This window comes from Rhea americana, unplaced genomic scaffold (assembly GCF_003343005.1).
Source record: "Rhea americana isolate MKP2758 unplaced genomic scaffold, rheAme1 scaffold_103, whole genome shotgun sequence".
NCBI classification, from domain to species: domain Eukaryota; kingdom Metazoa; phylum Chordata; class Aves; order Rheiformes; family Rheidae; genus Rhea; species Rhea americana.
In genome coordinates this window covers 2,778,360-2,792,930 of record NW_028185073.1, presented here as the reverse complement: position 1 = coordinate 2,792,930, position 14,571 = coordinate 2,778,360, and the positions used below count along the sequence as shown (strand labels likewise).

The window sequence follows — 14,571 nt, the reverse complement described above, 5'->3', positions numbered from 1 at the left end:
TGGGAAAGTAGCAGCAGACTCATAAGTAGTTGCTATCACTCTGCTGATGCAAACACCTCTCTAAGCCCTTAATGAACACAAATACACAAAATAACAGAATGGTTGGTGTTGGAAGGCACCTCTGAAGATCTAGTCCAACTCCCCTGCTCAAGCAGGGGCACCTAGAGAATGTTGCCCAGGACTGTCCAGATGGCTTTTGAATATCTCCAAGGATGGACACTCTCAAGATTATCATGGCAGATTCACCATCCAGAAGCACAAGACTGGAATGTTTTTGGTGCCCTTTAAAAGAGGTTTAAGAAATTCTCACCTAACCTGCTATTTTAAAAGAGAAAAAAAATATTCCTGTGTCTCACCATAATCCTGAAGTCTCTTAGCAAGATCTACAGCTTCAATATTTGCTGTTTTTTTGAAAGGTCTTGTATCCAAAATGAATTCATGGGCTACATAACCTGTAAACAACAACAACAAAGTGTACTGTGCTTACTTGCTGGGAGATTGCTGTAGTCTTACCAGTCTCATAGGTTTGCTGGAGAACATGGAAGACAGACAAGTAAGAAATAAATACACAGGGAAAAACTCAAACTTGAGAAACTAGTAGGTAAGAGATGCAACTCAGTATTTGCAGATTAGCCATTTCTGAGTCCCAGTATGTAAAGGAAAGGTCTCATTTTCTAATATCTGGACTGGGAAAGAGTGCTCAAAGCAGACTATTTAAGTATAGTAAGTATTACAATTAGATTCATTAGTTGTCCAGCACCAGTTGTCTCCCAGGCTTTCTCTCAACCTCCTCAAATTAGCTGTGTACAAGATGATTAGTTACACATTATGCAGGATTGGAGCTCAAATCTGGTATAGCGAGAGCAGAAACAAATTCCTCTAAGCTTATATACATTAGTCAAAAGACCCTGGTTTTATTTCTGAACCTTCCAAAATTTGCAACTTTGTATTCTGAGAGACTATACCATTTTTTCATAGAAGTAAACAATCTGCAGATTCAGCTGGCATGGTTCCTTAAGGTATGCACACTTTGAATAGCGTACATACTGGATTTAGAGTTTTTTTGGTGCCATTCAACTTCAACAAAAGTCAAATAGTATTCTGTGATAGTTGCAATAGTCTATATTAATACATAATTCTTTCATCTCTTAAAAGTAGGACAAATATACTGAATAAGAAGCATTACAGCTGGAACACACTCAAGAAAGGTTGCAAAGACTTGAGGATCTAGAATATAGCTGAAGTATTTTTGCATTGCTAAAGGTATTCTTTTTCCTTCTCCTGAAGGAGGGAAAGGGAACAACAACAAGAGAAAGGGTGGAAATGAGAGAAATTTCTCATCTTTCTGAGAAAATGTGCAAGGAAAAGTGTAAGTCCAAAAATTATTTCAAATTTTATTGGCTGTGCCTTTGGTTGTGGGATATTTGGCGATACCAACACAGCTTCCATTTTTCCATTCTTTCATTAATAAGACTTTAAGGAGAACAATCTGATACTGCAGTTCATTCTATTTTATATCATTATTTCTTCTGATTACAAATCAGTGCTTTTTTCTTCTGCTTACACATCTCTCAATTCACTTCCTCTACACAACTAGTGCAGCAGGTTACTTCTCTCCTTATGAACTGCATCAGGAGAATGCTGAGACTCAGCTACCACACAGTATTAAATAAGAGATCATATTACAATCCAACTTTTACTTCCAAAGCTAGAAAAAGGGTCATCTCTGTCAGAAGAAAAAAAAAAAAAAGTGTTCAATACTTGCCTTTTACTCCTCTGAAAAGGATTTTGTAGTGCTTCTCTAGTCTCTTTGCCATGTAGTTTGCATTTAATATAGCAATCTCAGAAGCGTGTTTAAGACCCTTTGCTCCCATTGTCTGAAAGAGGAATAACACAAAGAAACAGGTCTGAAAACCCCAAGCAAGCTAAGCATGTTCTAGTAATGGGCAAACATGAAAGGCAACAGCATCTTACCTCATCTGACTAACTATAAGGCAATCATGCAGCTATTACACTTCTCCATACTACACAAACAAAAAAGCAATGGGTTTTACAAATGTAGCTTGGGTACATACAGCTTAGAAGTATTACATAAAAATACTTGCTTAAAACAGATGAGCAAACAATCCAAACCTTTCCTCAAATTAAACAGCTTTGTAGTGAATACAAAAAAACAAGTAGCACTCACAAATTTCATCAGCCTCAAGATGTACCTGTACTGACCATACCAATCTATACATGCTGCCTTTCACCATCTGTATCCACAGGGGAAGAGCAGTTCACAGAGCTGCCCATAAAGCTATTTTGACTATATGTACAAATTATCCCAGCAATTCAAATTCTTCTTACTGGTGCCATGGATAACATTATATATTAAAAAAAATCAGAGCCAAATGAACACAGAAGTATACTTATTTCTGTGTTAACCTATGGTATAAAATGCTGGAATTGAGCTGTTTCTAAATTTCCCAAGAGGCTAAGTTGGCAGAGAAGAATGGCAGAGCAGCCTTCAAGATAGTTCCTTCAGATGGGAATGTCTGAACAGATGGCACCTTGCATTGTGAAGAAATAGCTTTTCTTAAGATTAAATATTCTGTAATAGGCACTGTAGTATTTTGTAACCACAGATGCTGTACCAGCTGCTACTTGTTACCTTCAAATCCACTGACAGCTGGTTCACTGGGAGTGGATGTTTCCAGACTAGATATCAAACTGATTGCAAGATGCTCCAAATGACATTGCCCTTGAAGTTCACTATTGCAACTCTTTCCCTCATTGAAAGCTTTACGTGCTGTGCAGAACCCTAGAATACCTTCTTCTGAAATAGGATTTGAGTCTACACTCCTGGCTGAAATCTTCCATATATGTTAACAAATATTTACAGACTGAGCAAACTGCAAATCATTACAAAGTTACTTAGATCTGGATCAAGTTGTCACACATCCAAAGTCAAAACTAAGTTAATTCTCCAAATTCAGTAAAAACTCCTGGAATTCAAGTTGTTCTCTTTTAAACAGATTTTGAAAAGTTAAATATTATGTAGGTCAGATAACACTACTACAGCATACAGCCAAAAATATTCTAGGAAAAACACTAATTACCAAGCAGTTCTTTGAACATGAAAAACTTTCAAGTCAGAGACAGTGGAGAGGCAAGCCTGATGATTGATTCTGCTGTCTCTTGTCTGGAATGTTTCTTGAGGCGTGGAAGCTAAGCCCACAAGACAGAAAGCTGCAATCAGGCTGCATATTTACAGCAATTGTATTGCCATCCTGCCCATACTGGTAATTGCACAATCACAGCACCACTGATGGCAATAGGTTGTTCTATTACTGTACTGCAAAACAGGGAGCTTCAGAGGATCTAAATGATCTGTCACCATGATCACCATCTTCAGATGTGTTACAGTCTGTGCAGACAGAGAGTTACCCTCAGACTGTTTATGTGATTTCAGTGATAGGGTCTTTAGACTCACTTGAACAGAAAACAGATCATCAGCTCATACTCCTTAGAAAAGCCTACTCACCTTGATATACACCCAAGAGATAGGCAATATAGCACTGGAACCCCAAGGTGCAGCACTGACAGTACCCAAAGGACATGCATCCTTATCCATCTGCATTTTGATGACAGGATGGGTAGGCAAGTAGGGAGCCAAATGTTTCTTCCTAAAACAAAAAAGAAAATAAACAATAATAACACTGATTTTTAGAACTTAAATATATGCTTCTCTCTTATCATTCCTGGACAATTCAGGTAGTCTCTTACACCTTCCTTCCAAAGGATGCTAGTCTATGTCTTCCTCAATAACAAGTGTATCAGCACAGCTGGTGACAATGGAGGATGGTATTCAGTTTTCAATCTGTTCATGCAGATACGAAAATCAAATGATTTTTAAATGGGTAGGATTGCCCTGTAGGACAGATTCTGTTTATATGCTCCTCATGCACCACTTCTGCATTCAGGACTAAATACAGTATCAGTTCTTAAAGCCCTCAAACCATTTCTGCACCTACACAGAAAATGGGCTGCTGAGCCAAATGTACCGTACTTAGTAAATGGCCAGCATGGACGTCAGGGCTTGTGACTACACGGAAAACTTGTGATTCAGTGGATCGGGACAGGACCAACCTGACCAAACATAAAAGCTTACRAACAACAGAACAGCTCTCACATACATAAGTGAACTGCCAGCTGAGACTCACTAAGTTTGTTTTATTCTAGAAAAGCTAACAGAAAGATACTCACACTCCTATCGGTCCCATTCCAGGTCCTCCTCCTCCATGGGGAATGCAAAAGGTTTTGTGAAGGTTTAAGTGAGAGACATCAGAGCCATAATCCCCTGGACGACATAGACCCACCTGTGAAGGACATTCTCTGTCTCCAGAAGTTCTTTATGTACAAACAAACAGATCCCCTAAATATTACTGCCATTTAAAACTTTAAGACTTGTTCCTGCATTTAAGAAAACTAGGCTATAAGTGGTGATACATACCTTTCCATTTTCTTTTACCATGATGTTTCATAAACAAGAATTGAGTCAAACACAGTACTTTTTGCTTTAGAAATTCTTATTCATATATAAAGAACATTTTTGAAAAGGATTTAGCAGACTAAGACGTTTAAAATTCCCATTACTGTTTTCAGTGAACTTTTTTTAAATAATAGATCTTTTATTTAGATCTATACATTTATTTAGATTTAGAGAAAAGCTCAGATAATTAAAGAACAATTTCACTATCTAATTTTTACTACTATTCTTGGAAATCTCACCTCACTCACCCAAACACTGTATAATCTATGTTACAGTCTGGACTGAGCACTTCTTTTATTTATTCCAGTGAAAGTACAGTCCCAACAGTAACAAATCTACGTAACAGTTTTCATACCTGGGCATTCATATTTGCTCCGTCTAAGTAAACCTGGCCTCCATGTTTGTGAATCAGATCACACACATCTCCGATCTCCTCTTCGAACACACCGTTGGTAGAGGGGTATGTGATCATGATGGCTGCCAGGTTCTCCTTATGTTTATCCACCTGGAGGTGGGGGAAGACAGAGGACAAGGTCCATGAAGCTCATAAATCTTCTTAATGGAGGATCTTCACAAAAGTATGTAGTTAAGCCTATCGAGTGTTTCACGGGTGAGAAGCAAGTCTATCAGCAGATAAGTCACTAACAGTAAAAGACACTGACATCTTCCCTTCAACAATCCCCATGGGAAAAAAATGATTTCTTAACAAGCAAGAATTTTAAATTGGGGAAGCAGGCTCAATACCAAAACATGTGGGTATGATCACTTCTGAGAGACTTAAAACAAGCTAAATTCAACATTCAGCATTCAGAGGTAATGAGATCAAGTGACCATCCCCTGACTTAGAGCAATACAGTTCTATCATTACCATAGGAGCCTGCTCAAATATGTATTTTTAGAAATGTGGTCAGCTAATCCTTTGGATTCCCAAGATTCACTTGCAGCCATTTTACTCAAAAAGCCCCCCAAAGTTGCCTAGCAACATCTTCCCCAGCAGCAGTGAGCCTGAGCTTCTCTCAGTGAAGGCTAAAGTGCAACTACAAACGTTCGAGATTCATGAACATGCTTCGTTCGTTTCAGATACTGAATGTAGAAAAAAAAAGCCCTGCTGTAAAAGAGCCTGCTGTGTAAAAAGACTTGCTCAGCCACTCCTGAACAAAAGATCCACAAATTACAAGTGTCACAAGGCTTGTGTGTGAGATCGCAAAAAGAGGAAGGAATTACTTATCCTTTTCAAGCATGTATTCACTAATTTTTTGCCCTATTTTCTCTCGGAAAAAAATCTGATTCAGCTGCCAAGTCTATTGCTTGTAGAGGAGAAGGAGTCTTCGTATCTGAACATTAGAGCTGATTACTCACCATTGCTTTTAAATGGGCAATGTCAATGCTCCCATTTTTATCCACTTCGATTGGCTGAATCTTCATCCCTGCCATTTGGGCACTTGCTGGATTTGTACCATGAGCAGATTTAGGAATAAGACAAACCTGAAAAAGAAAAAGAAGCAGAGCCTAAAGCAAAAATCTTAAAGTGCTGTTGGTTATCTTCAGCTGCAATTCATTATCAAAGTTTTCTAAAGGGAGCCTGAGTGAGTGTTTACTGGCACAGTGCCATTTGCACTAAAGCCTGCAACTCAGTTTTCCTTGGAAAAGAAAGAAAAACATACAAGTAGCAGAGTCAAAATACCCATTAGCAGAATGAAGTTTCATCTGCTGCTAAACTCACACTTAGGATTGCTTTTTCACAACATTATTTCAGATATTTGCATTTAAGATTTTTTTTCACACATTTTTTTTAAACAGTAATCAGCTTCTATACATATAGTGACTAAACAGAAAAAATATCCTAAAGTCTGTTTCCTACTATATTTTCAGTTGAGTTCCGAAGCTTTTTCTTCTGTATTCTATTCAAAACAGATCTTAGCCAGACATATTTTGGCTCTAGCTAAGAAGTTTAGGAAAGCTGTTTATATTTTTTATATAATTTAAGATATATATATATATATTTAAATAAATGTAGGTTGTTGTTGCTGTTAATTAGGAAAATAGAGCTCAGGATATTTCTAGACTTTTACAATGACCTCCACCACACTTAATAAGTGTACCTTTTCCTTAAAAAAAAAAAAAAAAAAAAAAAAAAAAATCTTGTTCAGTGAGGACACTGAAATGTTTGTCTAATATGATTCTCTTATGATTCTCTTTTGGGGATGAATTTACAACTAGTTCATTAAATAAATTATTAAACCTTAGCTGCATTAAGCAGTTGATGGTAAGACACTTTATAAGAAAAACTGCATTATGACCCCTATCTGATCTCCCATACAGATGCTAAGATAAATGTTAGTTACAGTAAAACTTCAAAAGCTAACCAAAGAACTAATTAGTCTACCTCAGCACCTGCATGTTTTCCCTGCTTGCACTGAAAGACCAGTATTTTACTACGCAACCACGCCGTACAGAAACGCAGAAGGATCTCGGTCCACGGGTGGAATCGCTGTGGTCTGCACTGTATCTGCTGTGGCTACAGTGATTTTAGCTGTACAGCAGAAATGTAAAGATCTTGCTGGGTTGCCACTGGATATGGAAGCTATTGATTGGGCAGCAAGGGCAACAAAGCAGACAGATGTGAGCTGTGCAGGAGTAATTCCAGGATTTTTTTCCACAGGAGGGCACCAAACCCAAATGAGGCTGATCGACAGGAAGGAAAGTAAAGCAGCTGATCAAGCTTCTGTCAGAGCAACAGTCCTAGCTAAAACGTCTTAACATCTGCTCTGCAGAGGAAGCAGTGGGACATCTCTACTTTCTGCAAAATAGTCAACATCTGAAAACAAACAGGTATGAAATGAAGCAGTCCTGAACCTGTTATTAACAAGTGCAGACATTGCTTTGTAACTAGCAGCAGCAAAGCTATAGAGTAATGTAGCAAACTTCAAAACAGTCCAAATCTGGGCAACAGTGATACTGCTCTACCCTTAAGCATTATGCACTCTCTTCTGTTACCTCTTCATGGCTCTAACACAGATTAGGCATCTTGCCAGCAACCAACCCTGTACAACTTCTCTTTTTGATTACTGCTCTAACTTTCGTATTGTCTATGACAGGCTTTCTCTTCATTTCACACCTGCCTGCCATGCAGATATGGAATAAAGATAATGAAAGAGTCTTTAAATTGATATAAAAAGTGTATGTTACTGATAAAGTTTAAAAGAGTATAACTTAGCACTAAGCCTTTAAATAAGGATAGCTAAAAACATTCCTTCATAACATGATCTGAGAGGTTTTGTATGAAACATCTAATTTTACCAAACAGCTGTTTAGAATAAACACAGCAGCAAAATAAGTTGCATAAATTGCGTGGACATCATCAAGACTTCTGTGCTATGGCCACTTCTGGCCAGCCCAGGAGAAGGTCAGTTTGGTTTAAGAGTAAACATTTTGCAGTATCTTGTATGAAAAAAGAGAAGCAGCAACATGGATGATCATAAAAGAACTAGCTCTGTAATAAATTTCATCCTAATTTCACTTCAGATGGAGAAAAAGTACTCATCAATCAAAGCTTGTAATCACAATACTTAACAGCAATGAATGAACTTCAGATATATCTATGCTCTTGTAAATTTCACTTGTGGAGGAAAACTGTGCATCTTTTTGCATGATTTCATTGATGCTGGGTTTGTTGTTTCTTCAACCTAATAAAAGTTAGAACTTTCAATATCCATATACTTTATAATTATCTTGCTGAACTAGATATTAAATATTCATGGAACTGAGATTTATGGTAGCAATTGTGTCAGACCAGAATCAACTGTCAGAGGCTCAGCTCCAGGAAGTCTAAGGTGAACGTGGTACAGTGAAGAAACAAAATTAAAGACAAGAGAGAACAAACTAATTTCAATTTTAGCTAGTTTCCTCACACAGAGATTACAGTCTTCAGGAAGTTGGGACTACTACCTTTCCCTACCCTCTGAGTAGGCATAAGTTCCAAAGCAAAGTTCAAAATTAAGTTCAGAAATATGAGTATTGCCATAATAAGCACTTCTTCTTACCCTTACAGTCTGAGAGTGTGAAAGAGGAAGATCTAGCCAATCTAAGATTTCCAATAACTTTTTGATGTGGTCCCTAAACCAAAGTGCTTAAGCTAACTTCCAATGAGATAAGTGAAAAAGTCCATGTAAGCAAATACTTAATTAAAATTAAATGAAGAAAAAAGATAAATGGTTAGTTTTCGCTATGGAGAAAGGTCATCTCATAGAATGCTATATTCTACTGTACAAAGAGCTGTCCTGGGTCCCTAGCATTTCAACTTATTCAAAGCTGATTTAGAAAGAGATGAACAGTGAGTGACAAATACCTGATCAAAAATCTGAAATTATTCAGGATGCTAAAAAATGGATGGCATAGTTGAGAAAGATCCCGCAAGTACCAAGTGATGCACATGAAAACAGAAGATATTGAACACAAATACATCTAGAATAATATGCAACAGAAAAGATCTTAATATTATGAAACAGTGATTGTAATTTTGAACTTACTGCCATTCAGAAAGGTCTTGTATTATGAGGGGAAAAATAGCATGTTAACAGTTAGAAAGAAAAAGAGAACAAAGGAAAAGGGACAAAAAAGTGGTGATGATAATCAAACCTTTAAGATGGCTTTTGTGAGATAGAAGAGCATATAACTGGAATCAACTGGAATTGAGGAAGAATATAACAAAAATTTCAGCATTACCATGTGATATGTAGGTTGTGAATAGGATATCATAGTGCATCATCTTTGACGAGTGAGAAAGTATTGGATAAAATAGTAAAAACATTCAAAAAAATGAATTATTTCTACATATAATGCAGGATGAAGCCACAGACAGACATTTTTCTCCAAGATGCAGTAAATATCAAAAATTTGATCAGATTTTGTGGGAAAAAGAATCCAGTAACAGCACCTTTGGGTCAGGAAGTTCCTGAATGCAAAAAGATGTGTACTGGAAGCATGTTCTGGATAAGTATTGTGGAATGCTTGCTGTCGTCTCTAAGGTCTACAAGAACTGCGTTTTCATAAGTTCCAATAATACAGTTGAGAAGTGATTCGTTATGGTCGAAGTTTCAAGTGGTGAGTATAAAAGATAAACAAAAAAACCCTTCAAGCCTTTTGACTCAAACATTACCTATATATAATTAGCCTAATGAATCACAACCAAATTACTCTTTTCATCTGTGGTATTGTGGCCAGGGTGAAGCAAGTTTATCTCTGTATATGCTAGAGGGCTAAAATTATCAGACACTTTGAAGGGACAAGAACTGGATGAACCTGTATATTTTTTATGAATCTGTTTTATGTGCCACGGTTCACCAGACCCTTGCCTGCTACTTCTGTCAGGAGTGTTCAGTGACTGTTTCAAGAATAGACTGATATTCCAAACATCAGAAGTTTTAGATACTCAATTCTTATTCCCTTTATACTTAAAAAAGCTGGGGAAGGAATGTCATAGCATCTTGAAAAATTAGGAAACTGTCATTGCCCATTTTATTTCTAGGACATGGACATCTGGATCTGGATTAATCACAGTGAATCTCTGAGTCATATTTCAGAGAAGTCCTGTTCCCATTCACTGTATAAAAAAGGAACACTTTTAAGATGGTACACATGATCTGTGAGGGAAGCAGGGAATACTGAAGGCTTGTGGCAGACTAGGAAACAGAACTTAGTTTCCCCAGTCCTATGCTAATCCTAGTTACTGCACCATCTCTCCTTTTTGTTTCCCACTCAAAGTTCTTCTCYATAAAAATGTGGAAACTTACACTTCTATTACGTTCTCCTTTTGCATTCAAATAAGCCTTGATTGCAGCCAAACCAGCATATTCTCCTTGGGCTCCACTGTAAGAAAACACAAAGCCTGTTATGCAAACATATGAACCAGAATGTACCAGTAAGGTACCGAAACTTCAAAATCATCCTGTTCTAATCCTTCCTACTGACCTTCAGTAAGTGATAGGAAATTAAGATATAGCTTCAATTGCAAGTGCACAAACATTGATTAACAGCTCCTGCATCTTTTTCGAACAGCACGTCATAGAAAAACATTATGGTGTTTTATATTCTAACAGCACTAGGTTCAGTCCCTTTGGTTGCTGAGTTGATCCCCATTTCTCAATCAGCAAGAGGCTTTCTTTACTACAGAGAGGAAGACTAGTGCTGAAATGCACAGTAACGCAGAACACGTATAGCCGTACAAAACTCTTTTGGTGGGATCCCAAGAGCCTGAATAAGTCCTTGCTACTCATTTTGTAATCAGAACTATTAAAGATGACAAAAAACAGCAAGAGCAAAAAGAAAGAGCAACAGCGCTCATTCACATCTGCTTTAATTATTTCATTGCGCATGCAGATCCCAGAAACTCTCCAGTCAAACCTAGGATTACCCAGTGCATCAGATATCACTTTTAACAACACTAAAGGAGCCTGCTCACTCCAGTTTCAAAACTTTGCTGATATCTTYATATGAATTAAACCTAACATCACCATTCTAAGCAAGCAGCAGTGAAGGAGCCAGCCTTCAAAAAGAAGAAAATATGAAAAAAAAATGATTAAAAGAATTGAAAAGACCAAGACTAATTACTGTCCCTAAATATTAAACTTTTGGAAGGAAACAGACAAAAAACAATTCTGCAGTTTTGACAAAAATAAATCCTGTCATTACAGCTTTGTATTCAAGACTTTTGTTTGTGAAAYTTAATTCTAGAAACTTCAACCATTTTTTGGCTAACAAATTTTTCTTAGAAGGAAGTTTTTTGAGCCATGTCAAGGAGTAGCTGTTCAGTAAAAATTTTTCTACCTGTTTGGCTGGAAGGAGATTGAGTCATAGCCTGTAATCTCACACAGATCTTTCTCCAGGTCCCTGAAAAGCTGCTGATATCCTTCAGCCTGATCCAGAGGCACAAAAGGGTGGATGTTGGCAAACTCTTTCCATGTGATAGGCTAAAAAAAATAAATAAGTAAATAAAAGACTATAATATGTTTCTCAACTAAAATGTAAAGATTCATTAACTTGAAAACAACTGTTCTGTTGTTAAAACTCCACGAATGAAAGAAAAGCTGCTTTGTGCTCAAAAAAAAAAAAAAAAAAAAAAAGTATTTCTTGTATAGCAAGGTAAACTCCTGACCTCAAGATAGGATGATTTCCATTAACTTCTTTTTAAACACTCAAGTGCTGCTTCTATTATTGCCAATCCCCAAAATTCTTGGTTTCTCCTTCCAGGACACCTACACTTAAGTAGAGCTCTGATCACAAGTGAAAAGGAGAGAACCAAAGCAGTAAATGAGCTAATACTCCGTGTCAGCTGCATGCAGCTCTGTTGCTTTCCACTTTAGTTAGAAGGGACTATACCAGATACAAACAAGTAGAAGGATGAGATGCACAGAAGGGTTTGAGAGAAAAAGGGACAGAAGAAATCTACTGAATGATCAAAGCAAGCAGCCAAYCTGGAGAGAGCAGAGGAAACCCGTTCAGAGTCGGACAGCAACATCAACCCCTGAAGGGCATAGCCAAGGCTTTGCTTCCTTTGCTGCTACAAGCTAGAAAAATGAAGGTACCTAGAAACTCCAGTTCATCAGATCAAAAAAAGGAGTGCTAAACTAAAAACTGGCAAGTAGACAAAAAGCTATGAATAGTCTTTTTATTATTATTTCTGACATTTTATGCCAAGATTTGTAAAGCAACTAGAAATTAGGTATGGCAATACCACTTGAATTCAATGGGAGTTTGATGCCTAATTGCAAAAGTTATTTTCATAATCTTTTTCCAGAATACTGTCTTCAAAGACAATCTTTTGGTTTCAATGCTCCTACAGCACTTCTTGAAACTTTCTTTTTTTTTCCTGCCAGAAAAGGGAGCCGATGCCATTGGCTACTTCCAAATCTATTTTCTAGTTGGAGTTTTAGATCAAAAGCAATCTGCACTTCTAATATCTATTACGACTCTGCCTGACTGACTAGATGGTTTATTTCAGGTTAATCTCAAAWAACGCATAGTTTTTTACAACTTACTGTAAGTTCAGCTGAACTATTGAGCTTCATTGTACAGGAACCCTAAAAATACAAACACATGTATCAGTGTATACATAATTATTTATATATATATATATATATACATATATATATATATATATATGATGCCTAATACCGTCTTTTTGGTAAATACTTACCAAAGGAATCATGCTGTGAACAAGGGAAATGTCTTTGTTTTCCAACCTTTTCATGTACCGGACAATATTTGTTTCGGAGTGATAGCTGAAGAATACAAAACACAGTGTTAAGGCAAGTAGATTAACTAAACAAGCTCTAGAATAGGAAATGGCATAAAAAAGAAGTAAGATTGAGTAGGCCTCTCCTTTTAATTTTTATTATATATTAAATACCTCTTTCCAAATCTGTATTTCATGTCTGCTGAGAACAATTTGGATGAAAAACATCTATCATCATTTACCCACAAACATTATCACTAGATATGTAATATAAAGGTTCTACTAAGTTCAGCAATATTATATGCTGAAACTCTTGCTTGTAAGATGTAGCAGACTAATAGACAAACACATGACCCAAGTGACGAAGAGTATTGTTTTGTTCATTTAAAACTTGAAAATCAATCTAAAAAAGCTATCAGACAGTTTTGGAGTAATGCATGACCCTGTCCATACAGATGTGAAACTCCAGCTGACCACTGTACAATTTATGAAACTGAGATACTTTCTGCTTCCATTAAAATATCAGATATACAGTAATTTCACAAACCTGTTGAAAACTTGATGTGTCAAGAATTTGGAAGTTCTCTTAAATGGAGTGCTGAAAATACCTTTGGTTTCCTCACCCATACCCTCAGCAACTAGTTCCTTTGACACAAAGAAACACAAAGTCAAGTATCTTCAGAGGTATTTCTTCCCACAGTCAATTATCATCAGAACTCACTTATACTATTAGCTTAACACAAAATTTAGACTGTTCTTTAGATTACAAACTTCATTAGCATACACACCTGTACATATCTAGCATTTCAACAGCTTTATATTAAAGAGGATGGGATCTCAGCAATACATATCTTGGAAGTGTTGCTGATAAATGTCAAAGATGTGCAACAAAATTCTAGCAGGAGAGAAATAATTGACCACTATGTCCCAACCCTCACAAAACAACTAACGGCCTCAACACAAGTTGATCCAAGGAATTAAGCATCGTAATCACAGAATGGCAGTGCTCGGTTACATAGATCATTTTCATCTCATCCTATCTCTTTCTTCAAGGGAAGATTGGAAATTGCCAGTATACAACAGTCATGCTACAGGGAATCACTGCCCCAAAGAGCAGTTCTGGTTTTCACTGAGTTACTGAAACATTCAGATGAATTTAATCCATACGATCTACCGTCTACTTACGGCTGAAGACTCACAACCAAAAATCCATAGTATGTCATCTAGATCTTTCTCATTTACAGTTTCATCAAGTGATACTCCAAACTATGGATAAAAACAAGAGTAATTACTCAGAGCTCTCAAATCCAGGGGTATTGTGCTTTGCATTTAGTAGCATATTTAAAGTGAAGCAAACAGATAATCTTTTCAAATAGGCAAGAAATGGACAGCAACAAGTATTTCCAGAAGTTTAGTGCCTCACTTCATAATTTCATTCTTTATATTATCCTCATAATTGAATGAGGTATCTAAGCCAATTAGCAAGAGGACTTAACTACTTTTGTTCCATTTAGCACATGTAATGACAAGAAACAATGTAAAAAGGTAATACTATAAAAATTTTTATAGGTTTAGAGATTTGCTTACTCTGCCGTCACTATAAGTCCGAAAATTTATCTTTCTGAGAGCTGCCCTCTCCAAAACTTCTTTGACTGAGCATCCACATGTGATCGTCAAGGTATCAAAGAACAGATCATGATGTAGTTTATGACCAGCTCGTCTGAGACCTATAAAAAACAGTTAATTCTATTAGCTGCTATATTGCTTGTGTATACAATACTGCCATAACAATGCTACATTTCTC

The 14,571-nt window shown here is 36.8% G+C and overlaps 1 protein-coding gene across 1 annotated transcript in view; it reads right to left on the bottom strand.

Moving 5' to 3' along the window:
- GLDC (glycine decarboxylase) overlaps positions 1-14,571 on the bottom strand; it is a 40,049-nt gene that overhangs the window by 3,848 nt on the left and 21,630 nt on the right. Inside the window, exons 9-21 of the mRNA XM_085307159.1 lie at positions 14,355-14,494; positions 13,953-14,033; positions 13,315-13,412; positions 12,729-12,813; positions 12,571-12,612; positions 11,360-11,502; positions 10,327-10,402; positions 5,894-6,019; positions 4,890-5,039; positions 4,249-4,361; positions 3,527-3,668; positions 1,766-1,877; positions 357-452 (exon numbers count right to left, since the gene is read on the bottom strand). Coding sequence (XP_085163285.1) covers positions 357-452; positions 1,766-1,877; positions 3,527-3,668; positions 4,249-4,361; positions 4,890-5,039; positions 5,894-6,019; positions 10,327-10,402; positions 11,360-11,502; positions 12,571-12,612; positions 12,729-12,813; positions 13,315-13,412; positions 13,953-14,033; positions 14,355-14,494 — 1,404 coding nt within the window. The remainder of the gene's footprint in view (positions 1-356; positions 453-1,765; positions 1,878-3,526; positions 3,669-4,248; positions 4,362-4,889; positions 5,040-5,893; positions 6,020-10,326; positions 10,403-11,359; positions 11,503-12,570; positions 12,613-12,728; positions 12,814-13,314; positions 13,413-13,952; positions 14,034-14,354; positions 14,495-14,571) is intronic.